Genomic DNA, 24,139 nt, shown 5'->3' with positions numbered 1-24,139 from the left:
ATCTACTCTCTACACGAGTTTTCCTCTACTTCCCCAGCTCAGTTGTCCCTTTAAGACCTCATCCAAGTGTGGCAGAGCCCAGCAAAAGTTGCCTGGAAGAAAGTCAAGGGACTTCCACAGACACCCCAGTTAGCACCCCACTCCAGGGGCTGCTAAGCTTTGTTTAAGTGACTCTGGCCAGCTTTGTACCCACACCTGGCCTCATCTCCCTTGGCAATAACGATTCACAAAATACTGAGAGAATTACTGCCCTGGCCCTGAGTTACTCTGGAGCAACTGGATTTAATGGTACTAAGGTATATTTTATGAAAAGCCCTAAGAAAAAGAGACAAAGCCCCCACTTAAAATAACCTGAAATGTTTCATAACTACCAGTAAAATTTTCCAAAAAGTCAGAAATGTTAGGACTTATTACAAGAATATTTAGACAGCCATAACCTTCATAGGACCACACAGGAATGTGACTCAATTCAGTGAAAGCTGAACTAGAAGCAGGTCCCCAACCACCAAGATTTGATTTACAGAATCTTTTGTGACACCTGCCTCAGCAACATCTGGCTCCTGCCCTGAGTGCCAATACCAGGCAGGTTATAAACCTGCCAGTTAGAAGTCATACACTGAAAAATTAAATTTCATTAGTGGAATTGAAGTTGTGAGCTCAAGCTGGCAAATCTACGTCATTTAATAAATCAGCATGAGCCTACAAGCATTCAACATCGGGAAGTCTCAACACATTTTCACACAAAACAGCTCTTCCCCTTTGCCATCTTAGCCACATTTGCATTAGTTACTGATCCACCTGTGCCACTGTCACACTTGCTCCTCTCTGTTCTTCTGAGAGGCACAGATCAACTTGATTTCTGCTCCTACCATCACAAAATCCATCATTTCTTTAATTTTCTAGCCACATGCATCTATCTGCTCAAATCTATTTTCATTCAACACAAAAGCTAAACTAGTTTGCCAGAAGTCAGTTATCTCAAAGCCAACTGATCAATGCACACTGTGAAACAGGATGAGTTTAAAAGTAGGAGGCAGGAAGGAAAGACCAAAAAACCCTTAAAACTCAATGGAAAACTAACTTCTTTTTACTGTTATGTGCAGTCAGCATCCATTTACATCCTATACTTAACACCCCTTTCTGTTTCTGTTCTCCTTGTAATCCTTCTTCCTTATAACCCTGCACTCCTACAGTTACTCGGGATTTTCCCATCTCTCCCACCTGTGGAGGTTGTACTTCCCCCTAGTCAAGGTGAAATTAGATACTGATAGGCTCGTGCATTTTCCTTGAAAGTGATCTCTCAGCACAAAGATTTCAATTTGGAGCAATAGTGATATTTCACCTCCCTAAGTAATGTCTTCATCATATGTAATACTGCCACTGTTACATTTTTCCTAGAGGAAAAAATTGCACTCAAATCTAATGTGTTTCAAAGAGACTGTCAATCTCTCCAGAGCAGAAAGGTCTCTACCAGATCTCTACTGAGTGCATTAATCTTGGTTTTTAGAAGTTAATTTCTGGGGCTCTGCCTGGGTGGTAAGGAGCAGCAAATGCCCTGTTTTCTGACAAGGTGATTCAACACTCTGAAAATTGAGCCCCTGGACTTAGGGCCCAAAATTCTCCAGAACTGAAGCATTCAAGGCTACTAGTCACTGCTGGACAAAGCCTCAGCCACTGCCTAATTCATAGCTATTTTTGCTGTGATGTATCCATGTCTACTGCACTTAAAAGACATCCCCTAGTGTACATAAATTTTAAGCTTCTATTTAAAAAAAATAATTATAGCTTCCAGCACATGCGACTGCAGATAAAATCTTCTCAAGGAAGTTGACTGTAATCCACTGCAGAGCTGCTGGAAACAGGATTACACAATATGAACATGTATCAGCTAGAACAGAACTGACAGCTATCATTTTCATTTCAGACACAAAAGAGACACAGAAGAGATCTTCATTTTTTTATAGAAGTAGGTCCTATGTACATCATACTTTTTTTCTTTCTCTTCCAAGCTCAGTAATCTCAATGAACGTCCTTGATCTGACCTTAGAAATTCAAAGTTTATTGTATGAGAGCAAAGGGGTTTTAATAAAAAAGATAACACATCTGTGAGAAATGGGAATAGGCTGTTTATCAGCGTTAAAGGTTTGTCATTAAATAGATTCATTTGCATCTTAATAACATGATCAGCTTTTAATAATATGCACCAAAATGAGACCGATTATACTTTCTTAAGACCACAGGATTGAAAACACCATCAATCTGTTCTGAGTGAATGGCACCCCTGAGATTTTCGATAGGGCTGTAATAAAAGTCTGTGGCACTTTGAGAAATGCAGGTGGTAAAGGGGAAAAAGCTGCAGTCTTGCTCCTGGGAATTCTCAAATCATAGCTCACAACAACTCTGAAATGTCTAAGTAATAAAACAGAAGTCAGAAAACAGAAGTCCTGTTGCTGTATCATTCTTTCCATTTCTCAGAAAGAAGTGGGAAGAATGAGAAATGAAATGAACACTTTCTCCCTCAGATCTCAGAAGGATCTTTCCACTGCAGTAAAACAGACACTGCCACACCAGGTCCTGTACTATGACTTCTCTGGATGGAAATACTGCAAGACTCAAGACAACAGAACAAATATTTCTCTGAATGCAGAATGTCACTCAATACTAAGCAGGGCACAACTTGAAAATTGGATGAAAAACTCTGTGATATATAAGCACATGACAAACAAATCTTGCTTTGCTTCACATCAGGGCTCAGGTGCAATCAATAAGAACCATCATTACTGTAACTTAAATGAGCAAATTTCTCATTATTCATAGGTGGCTGTTATGTGAGGGGAAGAAGTTAGACCATTCCAGATAAGTTTTTGAGTGCATGCAACTTACTTTTCTTTTCCTGAAGCTTTTGCTTCTTCTGCCTTACTTTTTTTTCTCCTAAGTCTAGTGGGAATTAACACTAGACTAGAACTGAAAACCTTTGTGCATACACACAACACACACAAATCAGACTACCTTGCAAGAAATGGGAGCAGATGGGCTCCCACTAATGAGATGACTTACCCTTCAAAATGAATGCTTGATAAAAAGGAAATAAACCAGGCTTGCTCTGCATGCTATTTTTTCCCCCAGTACAACTATACCAGGAGGATTTTTTATTTTTAAATTTTTTAAAAAAGATTAGCTATCTTAGACATGATAAGTCGTAGGGTTCCCTGAAACTGTTAGTGGGATGTAGTTTTGGCCTCCTCGTCTGCCTTCTGAGGCATTTTGGGGCTCTTGAAAAGTGTATATAATGCTTGCAGTATTCTGTGAATCAGACCTAGAGGGTGATACAGGGAACACAGACTCATACTGAAAGCTTGGAAAAGACCTCAGATCATGTCTCAGCTCAGTGAAGTACAAAGACAATTCCTCAGAAATGTATTGGGAACATACCTCTTCTCAGGTAGCATCTGTGCTTTAAACCTCACTGCCTGTGTTGCCTTTGCTTAATCTTTAGTTCAGCTGGAAGAAAAGCAGTTTCATCACCTCACTTTTAACCTGTTTGCTGACCCATGTGGTCTTTCCAGTGGAGCTGACACTAGAAGAGCACGCAGGACAGCAAATCTGCACACAGTTGGTCACTATCTACAGCAAATTATGGAAGTTGATAGAATTAAGGTACAAACTTTTCATTTAGCTACAAAATCTGACAATATTATATCCACATCTGTAGAAAGCTTTCTATGCTGTGGGTGGTCAAGAAAATTTGGACACAAAGGGTGTAGAAACAGACTCTAACCCACATCCTCTTGTACCCCAGTACAATAACGGTATATGAAATCATTGTATGAAATGTAAATGTTTCCTCCACTGGGGCATCTTAGCTTAATGACAATGAGCTGGAATAGTAAATTTTTTTTCACCTGTCGTCTCTTGGGGACAAGATGCCCTTTATTTTTGCTTAGATTTTCTTGTACTTCAAAAATAATACACAGGTTTTACTTAACCATTTTGGGATCAGAAATACTTCAAGAAATGCACACTGAAATTCAATTCCTTATGCAACTCATACAACACTGCATCACCTTTGTGAATTGATAAACATGAACTCAGTAAATCAGGAAAAAATCCAGGAGATGTTTACTGCAACTTTGAATTTCTTAGGGAAGTGGGAATTAATATCCCAGTAAATTGGTTGTTAGGTGTATGTATGTGTGCTGTGCATACCCTGCTATGAAGGGGGGTGTGACATCTGATCCTTTCTCCAGCCTTTACAGCTGCCTCCATGCCAATGCTTTGGCAAGGCCCTTCGTGAATATTGTCCCCTGCTGCACTAAGTGAAATCCAATCTCCAATAAAACCCACCACTTGTGGTGTGACTGTCCATGCATGTGGAGATTTCCTTTCCATTAATACTTACACAGTAATCTGGACTTTGCAGAAGTTCATTTAATGAGAAAACAAAAGGAACGCACACACACACTGCAGAAGAAGTTTTAAACTGGAGTGAATAATAGAAGAAAATAACTGTGGCAGCTTTACCAAAGCATCTACAAAAACACTTAAAAAGTTGTAATTTAGCAGTGGCATGAAAAAACACTTTTTTTTATTTTAAATTCAAAATGAATAGATATCTGAAAATATATCTAATCACTTCAAGCTGTCACCACCTACCCCTGGAATCTGAGGGTGGAAAAGAGAAGGAAAGGAACTGTTGATGATGGAAAAGCTCTGTTATTTGTTCATTGTCAGTGAGCAGGGACAGAAATAGCTCTTCCAGTGCAAATTTTTCTGTCTGAGGGTCAACTCACCTTTTTCGAAACTAAGTAGTGCAAGATGCTGCTGGTACCTCTGCTAACTGGGAAGGTTGAAGGATATAAAATCCTTGAGATTTTAAATTGTGTCTCTCATGAAGATCCCTGAAAATTCCAGCCTAACACATCTATAATTACCTAAGGCCCCACCTACCTAACGCAGAAGTTCCAACAATGGAATTTTTCTAACGTTGCACCATACTTAGTGTCATCTTGAAAGCCCAGATCAAAAAAATTGCACTTTTATAGTTTATTTCTTAGCTTACTTTGATAAATGCAGAGAAAACAATCTCAGATGACAAAAAGTGTCAAACAAGAGAGATCTTGAGATTTTTAAATCTATCTTGGGGTGTCCATTCCTAATTTAAAACTGGAAAGAGACTGCCTCTTCTCCTTGCTCTCTATTGCCTGGTAAAGAGAACACTTTTTGCATACACAAAATTTTTTGGGGATGCAGAGATAGGAACAGCTGTATGTCCTCACTTGAGCAAACAAAACAGACCTTTGAGGTCTCAAATCTTCTCTGTACTGCTCCACTGATTCTATCTATGAATGGCCACCACAGGAGCCTGCTGCAAACAGCACATCTAGCATGTCAGTGACTTGCAGCTTCAATAACACCAAAGGAAGTGGGTTCAGAACATTAACAGGTAACATTCCTTAGCCAGAGCTATCCCCAGGGAATTTTTTAGTTTTATTTCTAACCCCACAATTCCAAACCAGAGAGCTAATCTAGCAGAAAAACCAAACCAAAGAACCAACCCCTCCCGCCAAAAACCCAAAATACCAAACAGCACCAAACAAAGAAATCCCACCACCAAAACAAAAAAACAACAACCAAATAAACCAACAAACAAAACAAAAAACCAAACCAAACCAACTCCCTAAAAAGCCCAAGAAAGTATGCCTCCTTTCCACGATTTTAGAGGTATTTCTGAAATTCCTATAAGGAAAATAGGAAAGTTAACTATAAGCAAATTTCATCTCCCTAGCTGGTAGTAGCTTTCTACAGTTACCCTTTAAGGCCATTTGATTTGATAATAAATTCATCATGATATCAAGTTTACATAATGTTTTTCAATGACTTATTAATATACAAATATTAGAAAAAAAAGATTGAAAAGGCAACCCAAATGTTCCTAAAACATGAAGATACGCTATTTAACAATGGGGGTGGGGTGAATCAATTGGAACCTCAACATTGCACAAACAAACCACAGCCAGAGAATAGAAGAAACTGAGTTCTAGACCACCTGCAGTGAAAATCCTGTAGCTGTCCTATCTATTCACAAAACCTAAAATGTATAATTTTGAAACACAAGGAAATAATTATTGGAAAATATTACAGCTACCTGTCACTATTTAGAAGAGGAAGGAAAAGAAAGGGGTAGATGATGGCTCTGCTGTTGGCAGCTGAAGGAAGAGAAGAATTCCAGGACAGGTTTCCAAACACCTGTCTGTAAAGCTCAAGAATAGTTTACAAATAATCCTCAAGATTTTTAATGCCTTCAAATATAGCACATGACCAAAATACTATTGTAGATCAGTGATCCTCTAGACTTTCCACATGATATCCTTATAACAACCCTCATAACGAATTACTGTATGAAAATGCAGTGAACTTTCCCAGCTGGAAATACATTGGACTCTGGGACATTAATTTCAAAGACTACCAACATCTAAGCCCTTAGCTGCTATCAGGCCCATGAGTTCTAACAGCACCTTGCAGCTGGTCATAGTAGGAATTGCTGTAGTCTTACCATGAGCCCCTCACATTAACATAGCTGGAAAAAAGTGATACAAGAAAAGCTGGTGATAAAAGTAGAAAAGAGGGGGCTGCACTGTCCTTACAGTCTGAAGTCTTTTTATAGTAGAAGATTCACAATTTTTCATGGCAATGGTCAGCTTGCACCATGGCTGCACACAGTTTGTCTTTGATACCTGCAAAACTATCACCTCTGAAATCACAAGGCTTAATGTTAAAAAAAAAAAAAAAAAAAAAAAAAAAAAAAAAAAAAAGAGTGGAAAAGAGATTGGACATTTTCCATTTTTACCTATTAGGTCTCACCAAAGATTTCTTAAGAATCCAAAATGAGGCATTTCTTGTTTGTGGGTTGAATTTTTTTTTCCAAGTCAAGAATCTTATTTTTGTATTGGAAAGCATAAAAATCAAAAGTCTAATTTAAAAGTAATTGCATCCTGATTAACTAATAAATATGGGACCTAGACAGACATAAAAAAACTGTTTTCTGTGGCAAATTTTTCACTTCCTTATAGTCTCTTTTCATTGGCACTGGCTCTGATAACTTTTTCCTCTAAGAAAATGGTTCCATTTGTTTTGATAACAGCATCTGCCTTGAGCAAAACTAGCAATGACAATCCTGTGTTATGGCTCCATCAGTTTTTTGCCTATTTAAGACTTAAGGTAACTTTTCCTGCTTAGGGATATCTCCTGACGTTTCTCTAATGTCTCAGCTAAGGCTTGCTAGCACTCTAAAAATCTCAAATGATTAACAACTGAGCTATTCACTGAGATACTGTCCAGCCTGCCTGGAAAATGAGAACTTCAGTTCTACAAGCTCTGCTCCACCCTGTGACAAACCTATGCTGAATTCTATAGTTTCCAGTCTCATTTTGTACAGCTAAACAACGTCCTGTTACCGATTGGGACAAACATATTGTATTCCATACCAGATACCAAAAAACTATGGAGACCTAAACACATGAAGGACAAAATATATTATGATGAACACAAGTGAAACTTGTGTTAATAAAGCCATTTGCTATGCTTTCTGTTTTGGTCAATTCCATGAATAATTGTAATTCAGAGCTGGGAGAGGCCCAAGGAACTATCAGAGATCTTCCCTCAGATTTTTACTATTGTAATATTTGTGCTAAGAAGCTACAAACATAAAAGTGAAGCACAGCCAGTCAAAGCACAGTGAAACAGGACTTAGTAACCACCAGAAGAAAATTTATTGCAAAAAGCTTAAAAGAGTCAGTGTTGTGCCAACAACCTCTTTCCCACTCACAAACAAGCAGTGATTTTCTGTGGCTCGATAACCTACTTCAGATGAACAAAGAGTCCAACACTTTTCCTTAGGTCCTTATCAGACTCTTCATACATGCCTGTAGCTAACATCATTATGCTATGGTTTTTTAAGTGTCTGTCAGCAAGTGGGTCTTTGATGTGAAGAGACAACAGATCTGGATAGAGCTGATGGATGTTTTAAGTCCTTTCTTAAAGGCTTGATAGAATAATTAAACTGATGCTCTGTAGTGGTAATTAGGGGAGAAAATAGAGCCACCAGCCAGTATGGGGAATTACTAGCAAGCAACTTAGCAAGCTGTGCACATAAAAAACACAAAGGCTCAGGAAAAATAAGCAGAGTGCTTAGTCCTGAAGAGTGGGAACCTAGAAGTGCTGGAGGCCTTAGGTCTGTTAATGCACAGCATTTGAAACTGCAAGAAAAAGAATAAACTATGTGTACAAACTTCAGTTAAAAAAAGGCATAAGGGAAAAAATAGGGATCTAACTGGAGCAACAATTTTGTTCTTTAAGAAACACTTGGAAAGATCCACAAGAGAGTCTCAGCTCTGTGCCACAAGGACATACACAGTACAGTAAAAGGTGTTCAGTGGCAGCTAACACCTCTTCTGCCAGAAAGTGTTTACATATCTAATAATTCTTCAAAGAGAGCTCAATTTTGTTACAATATCTCCAGTAGAGGAGATAAAAAATCACAGGAGCCTAGATTAGTATCACAACCGGGCTTCAAAGACAAGAGACCAAGCATCCGCATGGGTGCTTGCATTCATGTCTCCCTATTAATAAAATACCTACCCTGATAAGATCCCGGAGTAAGCAGCAGGTAATTGTATTCCTCTAATGACTTATCAGCATAGACAGGCACACAACTAGTGTGTACAAAGACTGCAGGTCTAAGTTGTCCAAAAACTGGTGAGCCGGAATTACAGGAGACTCCCGTTTCTGAGAGGTGTCCTGAGAGCCCCTATGGACCTCCTGACACATTAAGGAAAAGAAATATGAGAGGAATTGTATGCCCTCAAGAAGAACTAGGGCCACCTTTTTTCAAAACTCTCAGGAAATAACAAAATAGAAAGTGCAGCTACATTAGCTAAAAACGTGCCAGTCATGCCATTGCTTACATTTCCTACAGGAGTGATGTGATAGATACCTCTGCAAAGTTTTCTAGCAGGTCATGGTTTCACCTCTTGTCTCCACCCCACAACACTACATCACAGTTACAGCTGTTATAATGCCATAAGCCAGTTTTTTGGGCTATGTGGAATTCCGCTACCAAAATCAAAAGCGCTCTTCCCTCTCCCTTTCTTTCAGGTATTAAAGCTTTATATTTAAAAATTACACTGAAGCTATTTTTTCAATTCACAAAAGATAGCCATGACAAAACTTCAGCACAAAGAGACCAGAAATGTTATGAAACAAGAAATTCAATTCCCTCCCACATATAAAGAAACATGCCATGAAAATTCATTCATGACATTTAAACATTTATACAAAGTTTCTGCCAATGCAGGAATATGGAATAGAACTTGAGGACTAAAGAAGTAGAGCTGAAAGGGAAGTTTTGAGAGTGGATGTACTCGCTTTTAAATCCCCCCTCATGGAGCAGAACGAAATACAACCCCACAGACTCCTGTTTTCATTTGACTTACCCAGCACTATTTAAAGCTGTTGCTGAATGTGAACATCTCTAAGGCCTTTGAGAGGCCTGAGGGTCTGTAGCTTTCTCCTGCCCCAGTTCCAGCCAATCTGTGCTTCTTCAAGAAGGCCAAGTGAAGTTTAATTGTAAGAAGGTAATTTTCTTAAACTTTTCATTAGCAAGCATTTCAACAGAAATGAAGGTGACAGATGGTATATCAACATGTACATAACATCAGTAACCCAATGTTAAAAATCTGTGTCACCTTCGTAGCACAGCTCCAGTCCTTCAGGTTACTCACCATTACTGTTTTTACTTGCTAAGAAGAGTTTGACTGGAAGAGATTTACAACAAAATACATCAAGGGCTGTTTGATAATAATTTAGAATTAAATATTTATAGTGGATGGTAAGTAATTCTAAGAAAATATATTAAGATCTCAGGCTCTAATTTTTCTGTTTTCATTGTTTTGATCAACTCTTTGAGAAAACACTTTTGCAAAAAAACCCCAAAATCTCAAGCACATTCCCTTTTTAAGAGATTAGGAATGATTGATGGCTAAGTATAACCTCTCCATGAAAACAAGTCTACTACTGGTTTCAAGTGTGTACACGACCAATAAGTTTAAAGCAGCATTCCACAACATTGTGTGATGTCAAAACACAAGTACAATTATATGACAAAACTTAACTAGCCTCTGGTTTAGCATTTGGTTGGGTTTTTTCCCCTGAGAACACTCGCATTCGCCTGTTTGGTCCACCAAGAACAGAAGTAAGGTTTTTGTAGCAGCCTAAATAAACACATGCAGTGTGTTTGCAGTGCACAGTGCATGGCTCCAGAAGCAGCATGAGCTAACCAGAGAAAAGTTTCAGACAAATGTGTCTAAGCTGTACTCCGTGCCTGCCTTACCCCCGTGTGTACTGCACCAGGGCATTCTGTCCAGGTTCTCTCTCAGATGCCTGGCAATTTGAATTTGAAATACTTGCAAAGCTCAGAAACTCCCCTTGCGGGTTCGGAGTTTTAAAAGGTGTCTAGTTTTCTTAAAATAAACAAAGCTTCAAAGTCTAAGAGGGTAAAGCTTTCTGACAGAAAACCTGACTGTACAGTCAACAGCAATCCAGAAGTGCTGCCAGTGCCTTGCAAGCATCCATGGATCTTCATGTGCAGGGATAACCAGAGACAATTAGTGGTACATTTGCTACCTCAGAGCCAATCCAGTTTTTACAAGTATATTCAGCCGCTCAGTGAAGGGAGTATTTTTTGCAAGGCCTTGTGCATTTCCCAGAATACTACACATTTACTGTCCTTTTCAAGTACAGCCTGGTCTTGGGAACTACAGGAATTAGTAGTTAATGCTGTTTTCCTTTTATCACAGAACCTGCTAATGCAATTGTCCTCAACCCCCAAAATCATTCTGCCTTTCTTTGGAAGAGGTGCATCTCTTCAACTGCAACACATCTTATCTTTCACCCTGAAAACCCTTTACCTTTGCCAACGCAAACATTTCAGGAATATACAAAACAACATTAATGTACACTAAAATTTGCCATTAAAAAAAAAAAAGGGCTTTTATACATTGTTCAATTCTCCATACAATTCATTAAGCAACTTTACTCTTTGGAAAGGAGCAGCTGCAAAATTTCCAGTCTGATGCGCAGCAGTGTTGTGAAACCATAAGGGCTAACTTAAGATTTGAAGCACAGTTTGCTACAAAATACAAGAGATTTTGGCTACTTTTAGTAAATCTATATTTACAAAATATTACCATAAAATGAAATGAGGAGGTCCAAAATGGATTCAAAGATTATTTTTCTCTTCACTTCAACCTGCTCAGAATTAAAATGTCCCTGAACAATGTCTAGCTCCTAAAATGTACAGAAATTGCTCTAGAAAAGCAGCAAACAGCTCTCTGAAGCTCCTTTCATCTGCAGTGCTTCAAGTGAGCTTTAAACCCCTGGATTTTATTACAAGATTTTGTCTACAGTTTCCTTCTTCAAGGCTCGATTAGAATCACAGAATCATTTAGGCCAAAAACACCTCTAAGGCAATCAAGTCCAGCTGTAAATCCAGCACTTCTAAGTCCACCACTAAACCATGTCCCAAAGTGCCACATCTACACATCTCTTAAATACCTCCAGAAATGGTGATTCAACCACTTCCTGGGCAGCCTGTTCCAAGGTTCAGCATTGCAAGAAGGAAATTTGCTGTATTTTTATATGCTTGGGAAACCAAGAAGTGTGTGAACACACCAAATGAACAGACTCCAGTCTCAGAAGAGATGCAGAGTTTTTGAAATGGGAGATGCTTTTGAGATTTTATTTTTATACTTTTTCCTATGTAAATAAATAAAAAGTATTTTAACCGATGGCAACTTATTCCTATGGCAATAATCCAAATTACTTTAATATTTCTTGTTTATTGTCACATCTGCTCAGACTTTTAAGTTGCCACATTATGCACTATAGCCGACTAAAAACATTTCAAAAACCCTAGAATTGGGTTCCAGTAACCCCATTAAACACATTATAGCTGTTATTTTATCATGCCATCAAATCTGCCAAAACTACATTTTCTAGTAACTGCAGGAAATCAACATAATGACTTCTTTTTCCTCCTCTCACCACTCTTCAGCTTTCTGTTCTGCTAGTTACCTAGTTCAGCACCCTTACACCTAATGTCTACACTTTACTCCCAGTTTGAATTTATTAGTTATTAAATTCCAGGTCTTGATTTGTGCTACCCCTTTCAATTCCAGATGAAAGAGTTCTTCACTCTTAATCAAACCACCTTTATTGTCTTTTGGATAGATTAATCAGTTTCTAAAAAAAAAAAAAAAATCCCTTACACCCACATCTCTTTCTTCCCCCTAAGTGTTTTTTGAGCTGCTCTCCTTGCACCATGCTCTTTATTATTAATAATAATACTGAAAACTGAGTGAATGTGATTTTAAAGAAGCTAAAGAATCCTGTACCAAAACGACAATAAGATTAAGCACTTCACACCTACAAAACAAGTTATGATCCCTGCTCCAAAGAGATCAAAGAGTAGACATAGGGCAGACAGTAGGTAAAAACACTAGAGGGTCCTGGGCAGGCCAGCATTTCCAGCTCAGTGACCCAGCAGCCAACACCGTACCAGCTTTGAAGCCATCAGTACCATGTGTAGAAAAGAACATTCCTAAATTTGCTCAGAGGTAAAAGTCAAACATCTGGCTTAGAAGGCGTCTGCAGCTCCATTGCTCATATTCTCACAGAGTACAGTAGAAATTTTGTAGACTTCACACTTTGCTATAATCATGAAGAGATTGAGTCTTTTTTAGAGCAAAGAAGAGGTTCATTGCAAAGAAATTATTACCTCCATAGAAAAAGAAATCCTTATTTTGTCTCTCCTGTTGGATTGTGTTAGCAAACAGAAAGTGAGGACTGTTTGAAAAGACAAGATTCTGCTATCATACGAAAGAAAAGTTAAGACTACTCAGCAAGTTGTTAGTTGTGCGTCAAGAAGGACGAGCATACTTCATTATCCATATAGTCAAGAACAGCTGATTTGTGAGCACTGTTTCCAAAGGAATTATTCCCCCCACCCGCTTCCCTGCTACTGAAATGGTTTTCAAATGTTGCTTAACTTCTAGCCTTCAGTCATGATCTACTTAATTTTTGCTGTGAACAGGAGTTATCTGTTGTGGTGATGGTTTGGGCAAGACAACAAAAAGGGGATAGGTAAGAATGAACGCAGCAAAAAGCTACAGCAAAGTTGGTTATAATATCTTTTTAATTCTTTTATTGTATTCATAATGAAAGCTCAGGATGAAAGAGAAAATTGCTACCTTTCACTAAATAACTCTTCGACCAGAAAAGTTTTTCAACTTCCTGACAAACATTTCTTGACTCATAAAATGCTTTGCTCTCCAGAAAATGAAATTACAAGAAGAAATGCCAGAACAGTAAAAAAAAAACCAAACACTCTCTTCTTTTATTTACTATTTCTAGGGCTTTATTCTATTTAAACTTAGGGAGAAGGAAGAAAAGCGTAAAAAGGCAATTAACTTTCAAGCAAGGGGAAAAAATTTTCAAATATGACATTCAGTCATAAAAATATCGCATTTGCTGTAGCAAAAGGAAAATCAAACCACCCAAACCCTCAGGTCTGGAACGGTGATCCTGAGGTGACCAATATGCTTCCAGGGAAAGGCCAATAGAAACAAACTACACTGCATACTATGGATTGTGCAGTGCAGAGGAAAAATTGTGCAAAGAGAAAAAGTGCTTCCTGACCCTTGCAGCAATCAGCTTACTCCTTGAAGCATGAGATTTGATTACCTTCATCTCAGTGGGCACAACCATGAATATCACTGTATACCTTCTAATGCCCAGCACATTCTAGCTGAGAAAGGGATGACAATATAAGAATTTCTAGAGCATTTCAATTGTGCAACCTGGGCAATAACTGCAGCAAGAGATCTATAGCAAAAACATGCACAAACAGCATCAAGTGCATGAAAATACAATTGCATTTAGATCTTCTCTTCTGAGGAAAAAATATCCCGCAAATTAATTTTACTCTAACAAATCCTGTGATAATTAAATTCCCATGCCAGAAAAGCAAATAAACCCACACCCAAAACCAAAGGCCCCAGTGAGGATATTTATCTGACAGAAGCTTTAGGACAATCCATACATAGGTATTTGACATGTGGCATATACCCCTGTGGTCTGTCCTAAAACTTGAGTGCAGAGTTTTGCAAAAGCCCCAAAAAACACCCTCCATCAAAACAATCAAATAGGAACATTGGCAGTTAAAACATCTATGTCCTGCTCAAAAATACACTGAAAAATACGTGAAGTCTGACATGCCTTAACTACAGAAGAACTTCAGGCATGCAGTGATAATGGCTTATGAGCATCTTTAGACTACTGTTCTGTTGGTAGCACTGTCTTTCCCCTGTGCACACAGCATTAATTTATCATTTCTCTGACAGCTACAAGCCTCTTCACCAGATTCAATACTAAACAATTTTATTTGAACCTGTATGGAAAGAAGGCAACAAATCCAAGAAGTTGTACTCATTCTGTGTTAATCAGATAATATGGTCCAGTATCATTTCCCACCAGGAATGAAAGTCTTAAGGGATGCTGAGGGTAGAAACAGTGTCACATGCTGAGCAGAGGTGCAGAGAGCTGGACATTGTAGGCACAGATCAGAGAGCATTAGGGGCTACTTAAGTGAAACGGTGAGCTTCTTACTCATGACAAATACTAGGTTTAATGAACTCTTAATCTCCCATTAAATTTACTAACTCCAGTTCTGGAAGGTCAAAGGTTTTCTGGATCTCATTTTTAATTTTTACATTTACCTGCAATGTTACTCTCTCCCAGAAAAGCTGGCAGTCTCTTTGTGGGTATTTCTTCTCCTCTGAGCACATATGACATGTACTAAAATAAGAGGGAAGGTGGAGGTTACCTCAGCTTTCGTAGTTACTAAGAAGGAACTATGGCCTGACCTTTTCTCCTCTGTAAACCTGTCAGTGTACTGGGAATAAGGAGTGTCAAAGTACCTTACTGTACAGGAAGAGGAGGATTGACTACTGGGTCACTGTGTTCCTGTCTGATGTCATCTCCACGACACAGAGGACAAAAAGAAAATCCTCTTGTTAACCAAGATATACAAAGGAAGCTATTACTGCAGAAATCAGAATTACTATAGAGTTTGCTAAGATGAGTGCCTGGGCAAGTACTCATTGAAGACATTCTATTCAATGCCTTTTTAACAGCAACAGTAGCACAAGATTAAAAAATTTATAGTTAAATATCCCACTCTTTCCTGATTCAGAAGTTTTAGTGACGAGGCTTATGGATATGTTGCATTCGAGCTTCCATGTTACTAAAACACTACACCAACCTTCCTCTTAAGTTTTACCTCCTCTACTCTGCAAGTCCACCTCTGTAAAGCAGTTACCATATGCTCAACTCACAGTTTGCACTTGAGCTTTCTCTATTTACACAGGATCTAAACATACACTTAAATGCTTTGCTGAAAAAGAGATGAATTTTCAAGTCACGGACAAAGTCAAAGAATTAAGAAGTCCAAAACCTTGACTTGTGGACATACAAAAGTAGAATGGCATGCCTTTAACGCTGTCTTGTGAGTTCTTGCTGGGATGAATGTGCGCTTGAGAAGACCAAAAAGAAATGGCAAAATGTCTTCTTGTTGCCCAAGGGTATTTAATACAGCAGAGCGCAGGGAATATAATCAGCATTAAAGTGCTCTTCATAAATAATGGACAGTCTAGCAGCTTTTTTCTACTCTGCACTTTAAAAAAGTTTCTACTGCTGAATATTTCATGAGCAAAAGGTCATTTATTGTGGCTTTTAAATTATACAATTCAAAAACTGTTAGGAAAAAAAGTTCTGTGTTGCAATGCAATAATGGTGAGTTTTGAGTATCTGGAGAAACATGGGCAGCCTTAAATACATATTTTGAAACCTACCATATACAAATTAATGGGGACATCTTTGCCCTGAACTATAACTACCGATTTTTAAGATGTCCAATCCTATTCAGTAATACAGAATTTAATCTTGAGTGAAGATTAAACATGAATGTACATTCTCCTGAGATGTCAGTTCTAGTTTGCATTTCTTATCAAAATATACTGCTGGTCACAGGTCATTTAAGATGTGCATCTGTGACAGCCATTTCCAAGAACTCTATTTTAGGGACATTATTTTAAAGGTGCATTTTATTACAGTCTTCTAAAATGACAATTAGAGTTCCACATAAACAAAACCATTAAGGAAATACACTGGTGAACAGGTGAATTGTCAAGATGAGTTAGAAGTAACCTTAGCTCTGTCCCCTGTGAATATAAGGCCATGACACAGTCCTATTGCTGCATCCAGAGACAGATGTTCTGTGGGTGTAGATCAGCATGACTTTACAGAAGTCAGTTGTGCTACATCTGGTTTCTATCAACAGAAGCACCAGTACACTCCTCCTTAGCATCATAACATTTACAACATCCCACACCTCTAAATGACCACCACAGGAGCCTGATGCACATCAGCACACAAAGCATGCCAGAGACTTGCAGCCCCAGTAACACCAAAACAAGTGGCTTCTGAACACTAGCAGGTAACACCCCTTAGGTAGAATCATCCTCAGGGAACTTTTCAGTTTTCTTTCTAACCCCACACTTCCAAACCATAGAGCTACTCTAACAACAACAACAACAAAAAACCAAATGAAAACCACATCCCCCCCCCACCCAACAAAAACCAAACAACCAACCCACAAACAAAACAAAAACAGATTTAAAATATAACAATTCAGTTGTTCTTAAAACTAAGATATTTTCTACATATGGTAACTGAGCTCCAAATCCTCTTATTTTATTCACAGTCCCCACTTTAAAAAAAAACAGATAAGGAAGAAGTTAAAACATGAAAGGAGCTATCTTCAGAAGTCACAAGCAATCAGGACAAGCAGTACCATACATGGCAAATCATGTACATACAGCCTCCTGCATACAGATGACAAACCTGTCTGTGGCAATAAAAGAAGTTTATTTATCAAATGACTTATGATACAGCAAGAAGGAAATCTGAGACACCTGGCTAACCTCTAGACCAATAATCTTTCTTAGCAACAAATTCCAGTGAAAGTCCCATGGAGTGATGGGACATGCATTAAAACACCATGTACAAAGCTGTTCTTTGGATTTCAGATATTTTTCTGTGCATTTGTAAAAATAAAATTGATCTTTAGCACTTATTTCAAGTAGGCTTACAGCTTTGTTGAGATCATATGTCCCTCCTACATCTACCAGCAGAAAAATTCAGACAGATCTGTCATGCGTGATTTAGCATTAGACACCTCAACTGCAGCAGTAAGGTTATTTTAAAGAGTCGTGTCTGCTACAGTCTGAACCTTATACAACACACTATCATTGCCAAACATCTAAAATAGTTGCTAAACTCTTTATTTATAGACATAGTGAATGTGGTCCTTAATAACTCTGATTTACTTAGGATGGTATTCAAAAGCCAATATTATCTCATTTATCTGGGTCTGTCAAACACAAATATAAGTTTGGAAGCTGCAAGAAATACACAGGTTTTATCCTGGACCATTGCACAGAGACAGATTTTTCCTTTGGTCAATAAATTCTCTCAAGACATTACATTTAAAAAGTTCAAGTGTATCAACAGCCAAATCATACTTTTAAAACAGCTTTTGATGCCTGTTGCAGAGGTACTAGGAACAATGATACTTATGGGCTCTCTTGCTGCCTTTTACATTGCTCTTCTCTCATTACATTTCATGGACTTGGGTGTAAAGATAAAAGAAAAAGATCTTTATAAAGTGAAAAAAATTCGAAAGGAAGATGTCTCTGAGGGAAGTAAAGCATCTCAGTTGTGCCCCCTGCTTCTGCAAGGAGAAAACAAAACTTGTTGGTAAAGCTTGCCAAAACAGATGGCAGCTGGATCCAAAATTACTGATGGGTAACTGAAGTTTATACATATTGATAAACACCAACACTCTAGACTAATGAAGATACAGACATGCTCTTCTGTTTGATAGTATCTAACGATTTGTCAAAGGACTGCAATTGAAGCCAAAGACAGCTTGTTTACTCTGTATTAAAATACAGGATTTCATATCACACTTGTAGAGTAAATGATACATCTAGCACCTGATAGTTAAATAGAGCTTCAGATATCTAAGAGAAAATGAGATGTGTCAGTTTAGATGAGCAATCCCACAAAGAATGACCATGATACTTATATAAAACCAAGCTACGGCCAAGGTTGTGGAATGAAACAACCATAAAGTCTCCTACACTGAATCACCCGATGGGGAACTGACTCCTCTAGAAATTGTGCAGCTTCCCTGCTTCTTATAGAAGAGAGTCAAAGAATAGGTGCCCATTTCCCCTCTTCCACCCTCATCCCTGCTATGCCACAAACTAGTAAGAGAAAGAAAACAGACATAGTCATTCTGAGTGCCAGTGTTCAATGTGCAACTACACCAAGAAGTGCTTCTTGAAAGAAAATTCTTGCACTGAAAAAACTCAGGTGTCACTGAACTCACTCCACGGTTCTTAGACGCCAAACAGATCAACTTACGTAGCTCTCCTACTTTCAGAATTTCACACAGCATCTTTGTCAGCTCAATGCTGCTTCGGCCAAATGGGCACTCGTGCTTGTCTTCTCGACTGCTGTTCTCCAGGACAATCTGAAGGTGGAATCAAAATGGAAAATAATCAGTTTGAAGAACCCGTGAGTTGCAACACCGTTCTCCACATCCAATGTTTACAAGACATACCAGTCTGAGTTTACGAAACTGTATGTGGAATTTTGGAAAATGTATTTTCATGTCTCTTCCACAGTTAAATGACCTATGTCATTTATGTCCTGGCTTCAAACTGAAAGAGAGTAGGTTTAGATGAGATATTAGGAAGAAATTCTTTACTGTGAGGGTGGTGAGGCACTGAAACAGGTTACTTAGAGAACGTGTGGATGCCCCATCCCTAGAAATATTCAAGGCCAGGCTGGATGGGGCTTTGTGTAACCTGGTCTAGTGGAAGGTTTGCTTGCCCAGAGAGGTTGGAACTAGATGATTTCTGAGGATCCTTCCAAGCCATTCTACGATTCTGTGTCTGAGGCAGTCAGCAGCACAGAAGCAATGCTGCTCCATGACCAACTGGGAAGTTTTGCCATTGCTATGCAATGTTGCTGCACCACCCATGGCTTGGAGAAACTGAAGTAGAAGCCAAAGAGAAAGAAATAGTTTCCTTTTAAATGTGCTGGTTAAAGGAAATTAGGCAAAATTATTGATAGGCATGAACACACCTAGAAGGATCAATAAAACCAAACTGAGACAGAATTTTCATAGTTGGATTCAGTCTTCAAAGAAGGCTCAATTGTTAAAATCAAACATAAGCTCACAAAGGAAGAAAATGTCTGCGTTCTCTCTATTATGAAAAGAATTTGTGTGCACCTGTAAAACATTTCAGGGAAATAACACTCTTGTATCAAGCCCATGAATGCTACAAAAAAGACTGAAGGAGAGCCTTTGCATTCTCTATTGAGTGGCACTGTAAAATAAATGGGAGAAAATAACTCCTTCCACATTTTTATACCCGTTAAGTTCTGCCATATCTGATACAGTTGAGATAAAGTCTTCCCTGGCACTACAACTAAATAAGAAATAGAAAGTTATAAAAATACTATAGATTTCACTGAAGCGTTTTCACTGAGCCTGAAAAAAGAGCAAAATAGGTGCTGGAAAAAAATGAAATGGTCAAAAAAAATTTGCAGTAAGAATTTTCTTTGCAGAACAAACTTTGTCACTTTACAAAAACAAAAACCACATCCTAAACAGTTGGTGTGTAGCCTTTGAAATGAATTTCAAAGGTAAGAGATTTTGCCAAGCACCAGAGAATCCCAGAGGATCTCTAAATTTTTCTCACAAACAGGTGTTTAGACACTGCTCTCTGCTCTGCATTCCTTCTGTCTCGTTAGCTCCCATCTTCACCATGGTTTTTGTTTGTTTGGCTTGTTTTTGTTGATTGTGGACTTGTTTGCAGCTTTTACTTGTTTGTTTTAAATTTTTCAATTTTTACAGAAAAGAAAGCTTTGCAAAGGGCTTCAAGGCTGGAATTTTACCTAAAACCAGGAGGAAAGGTAGGAGGGGAGGAGCAGTTCAGTGCTGGATACCACTGAAACTTTTCCCTCACTCCCCAGATCTTGGTTTTGACTGTTTAGGTCTAGAAGCCTTTCCTGTGAAGCTGTTACAAGTGGGAAAAGAGTGAAAACCCTATGGCAAGCAGGAAAGTTATGTGCTTCACACAACATGCCAAAGTCCCTTCACCAAGCATCTGTTTTAGTCCTGCTGTACAAAGGGCAGCCTCTAGCTGCTCCCAACCCATCACGCAGGGATGTAAAAGGATAGATGCTGTCTGTGTTATGAGAAAGCATGATCTCTTTCTTGGTTTTGTTTTCCAGTGGTGGTGATGTTTCCTTTGCTTGCTTACACTTCCCACAGAAGTGTCATTAGGGATATGATACATACTTTACCACCACGAATTTTTACTGGTCTTTTCCAATATTACAGTCATGTTCCAGAGTCTGCCAAGAGGACTTTTCCTTCTAAAAGTTTTGGTTTAAATGACACGTAATTGCTCCATGTCATCTCTGGGTAACAGTAAATCAGAGAAACACCCCTGCTATTTTTGTTTTACGTTGCTGCAGCCACTGTTCAAGAAACATGTGAATATGACTTTATATTCTGGATGAGTCATCCTGCTTCAGTCTCTCTCATGGAGGATAGTGCTACAGTTCTACACCCAAAAGCAGCAGCAATGACAGAGTAGCTCAAACACCATAGAAAGCTGTGTGTCTCAATACCTCCCTAAGATCACTTCTCTTGTTCTTTTTATTACCCTGTTTTATCTCTCACATAATAAAACATAAAATCTGCATACTGGAGCAGGGGGTTGCTTCGACACAGGTTTAGATACAGCAGAGAAACACTGGTAATAAAATCAATGGAGAGGCAAATTGAAAGGGCAAGGGGGAGGGAAAGGGAAGCATTGGGATGTATTCCTGCTCGCTTCTGGCAAATGCACTTTGTTGAATCTCACATTAACCCAACATATTAACATTTCATGAGCACATAAATATTTAATGGTGACACCATATATGCATATAATGTAAGACAGAATTACAGCAATCAATAAGAATGCCAGAGAAATAGTTAAGGCACTGTGTATTGCTATACAGCAAATTAAATGGCAATTTGAGTAATCAATATGTAAAGCAGTCTTGAAATGATCCTCAGACACAGTCTCTACAAGCATCAGTTTTTTTAGCATTTGCTGTACAAAATAAAGCAGTGCTGCCATGTTACATTTCTTTAAGAAAGGAAGATGGACAGCCCTTTACTGCATCTAAATATCTGTAAGCAAATTTGACAGATATGGATCTTCTGCAAGAAACAGCAACAGTAAAAAGGGAAAGAAAAAAAATAGGTTCTTATAAATATCCAGAAAAAAAAACATTCCTAGTCTTGGCAACAGATTTACAACATTCATTATTATATTTGTAGTACTCTTTTCACGACATCACGACTCATATCCTGTTCCAAAATAAAATGCTATAAATAGAGCTGATAAGGGCATGATTTTAATGTTATTTCCTTTATCACTCTGGTTACAGAGGAGATATAAGAAGGGAATGGACATGTTCACTTCATAAACTGGTGAAAACAATGCCAGGAAAAGAAACATAATACACAGCTCAAGACAGAAAATACTTTTTTGTATCTATAGAGCATACTCCTGGCTTGAGTCACGTTTCTATCACAACAGTTATTTTACCATTGGAAGGAAAGTAGCGAGGAAGTTGCAAGCCCACACAAGCTTCCTTTAAATGGAGGTCTATCATTAATGCTCATTAAGTGCTCCACCCCATTATCTTCCTCCTCCTCCCCATCACAAATCCACAGTGAGTGGATCCACCAGACATTTCACAATCAGCAGCTACAGTGATGAAATTTTGCTTGGGGAAAATAAATATTTAAAAGCAGAGACCATGGACATTGCAGTAGAACTCCTGGCACCACAGAATCATTTAGGTTGGAAAGGACCTTTAATATTATCCAGTCCAACCATTAACTTAGCATTGCTAAGTCCACCACTAACTAAGTGTAGTGGTTTGGTCCAAAATACTCATTACTGTTTGTTTATCTGCTGTGAGATAAGAATTAGGAGAAATGCAAAGCAGGCACCAAACTTGAAAGAATATGAAGAAGTTTATTAACAGACCTAAAAGAAGGGGAAAAAAAGTTATACCACACCTTCAGAGCTCTCCTCCTCCCCCCACCTTCCTCCTTTCTTCCACTGACAATGTAAAAAGACAACCCTTAAGATGTTCAGTCTGTTTACCACTGCCATAATAACCTTGTTCAGTCCATTTAGAAAGAGAAGTCTCTTCTTGCTCATGCTATGAAACCATTATCACAACGAGACAGCCGCCCACTTCCAAATATTGTTCAGTCCATTTAGGAAGAGGAGTCTCTCTGCCTGCGTGTGAGTCCTTTCCCCCGACTTGCAGCTTTTCCCGCAACTGCTTTCGAGGGTCCACTCTTGAAGTTTTTGGGGTACAATTTTAAGGTTGAGCTGTTCAGAAACAAAAAACAGAGGCCCTTCTCCTTCCCTGGGAGCAAAGGGTCTTCCTCATCTTCATCGTTAGGACTATCTCTGGAGGATCTCTAGGAACTGAGGTTTTCTCCTATCCCATTTAGAGCAAAAGTCCTCATCTGGTCCATCTCTAGGAACTGAGGTTTTCTCCTTTCCCGTTTGGAGCAAAAGTCCTCATCTGGTTCATCTCTAGGGACTGAGGTTTTCTCCTTTCCCATTTGGAGCAAAAGTCCTCATCTGGTTCATCTCTCCCTGTCCAAACTTCTCATGAAATTACAGCTGCGTCAGCATCTGCCTATCTCAGCGCAGGTGCTTTTGCTTACGAGTTGAACACTCCACCCCCCAGATCTTCATGAAATTACAACGGGATACTCTGATATATCATAGCTTCACAACAGAATTTCAGCTTTAATCATCTCCTCTTTCTCTTCCCTCAGGTTTCAGCTCTTCACAGCAATAAAAGGGTTAATCTCACCTAGGCCTTGCAGCTGTGTGGCTTATCGCTGTTGGTCACCTGGCCTCTGCCGGACAGAGGTGCCGCTTTGCTGAAATCTTGGCCGCAGTGGAGGTGGGGGGGGTTCCGAGCCGCTCTGGCTGCCCACAGCCCTGCTGGGGGGGTCATCCTGGAGCCGGGGCCTGGCCCGGCCTGGCCAGAGCAGGGCCTGGCTGGGCCCGCTGGCCCCCACATGGGGCCTGCAGCCACCTGTCCCAGCACCGGAAACGAGAGAGGGCCTGGGGGGGGAGTTTGTCTATTCTTAAGTGTGGATCACAGAGGCGGTCACAACTTTAAGTGGCTTAAAGAATTGTCCATATTCAAAACTGGCCAGCTGATAGGTTCTGTCAGTTCCCAGAGGAAGCTGTAAGCACCCCTCAGCAAGGACATCTCTTCCGGGACTATGCTTCCTAACCTATGACACTAAGCCATGTCTCTCAGTGTCTCATCTACATGCCTTTTAAATACCACCAGGGATGGTGACTCAACCACTCCCCTGGGCAGCCTGTTTCAATTGTTGACAACACTTCCCAAGATGAAATTTTTCCTATTATCCAACCTAAACCTCCCCTAGCACAACTTGAGGCCATTTCCTCTTGTCCAATTGGTTCTTCCTTGTGAGAGGAGAACAACTCCTACCTTGGTACAACCGCCTTTCAGGCAGTTGTAGAGAGCAATAAGGTCACCCCTGAGCCTCCTTTTCTCCAGGTTAAACACTCCCAGCTCCCTCAGCTGTTCCTCATAGAACTTGTTCTCCAGACCCTTCCCCGACTCTGTTGCCCTTCTCTGGACACGCTCCAGCACCTCCATGCCCTTCTTGTAGTGAGGTGCTCAAAACTGAACACAGGATTCAAGGTGTGGCCTCACTACTGTTGAGTACAGGGGGATGTTCACTGCTCTGGTCCTGCTGACCACACTATTGCTGATCCAAGCCAGGATGTTATTGGCCTTTTTGGCCAGCTGGGCA

General features: G+C 39.3%; 1 protein-coding gene across 4 annotated transcripts in view; it reads right to left on the bottom strand.

The window, feature by feature from the left end:
* Positions 1-24,139, bottom strand: part of ELMO1 (engulfment and cell motility 1) — a 305,196-nt gene that overhangs the window by 129,926 nt on the left and 151,131 nt on the right. For all 4 annotated transcript variants that reach the window (XM_039548679.1, XM_039548678.1, XM_039548680.1 and 1 more), the window contains one exon: positions 18,604-18,712. In XM_039548679.1, the coding sequence (XP_039404613.1) occupies positions 18,604-18,712 (109 nt within the window). The remainder of the gene's footprint in view (positions 1-18,603; positions 18,713-24,139) is intronic.

This window comes from Corvus cornix, chromosome 2 (assembly GCF_000738735.6).
Source record: "Corvus cornix cornix isolate S_Up_H32 chromosome 2, ASM73873v5, whole genome shotgun sequence".
Taxonomy (NCBI): Eukaryota; Metazoa; Chordata; class Aves; order Passeriformes; family Corvidae; genus Corvus; species Corvus cornix.
The sequence above is the reverse complement of the archived record's forward strand: the minus strand, read 5'-3'. Positions and strand labels throughout refer to the sequence as shown.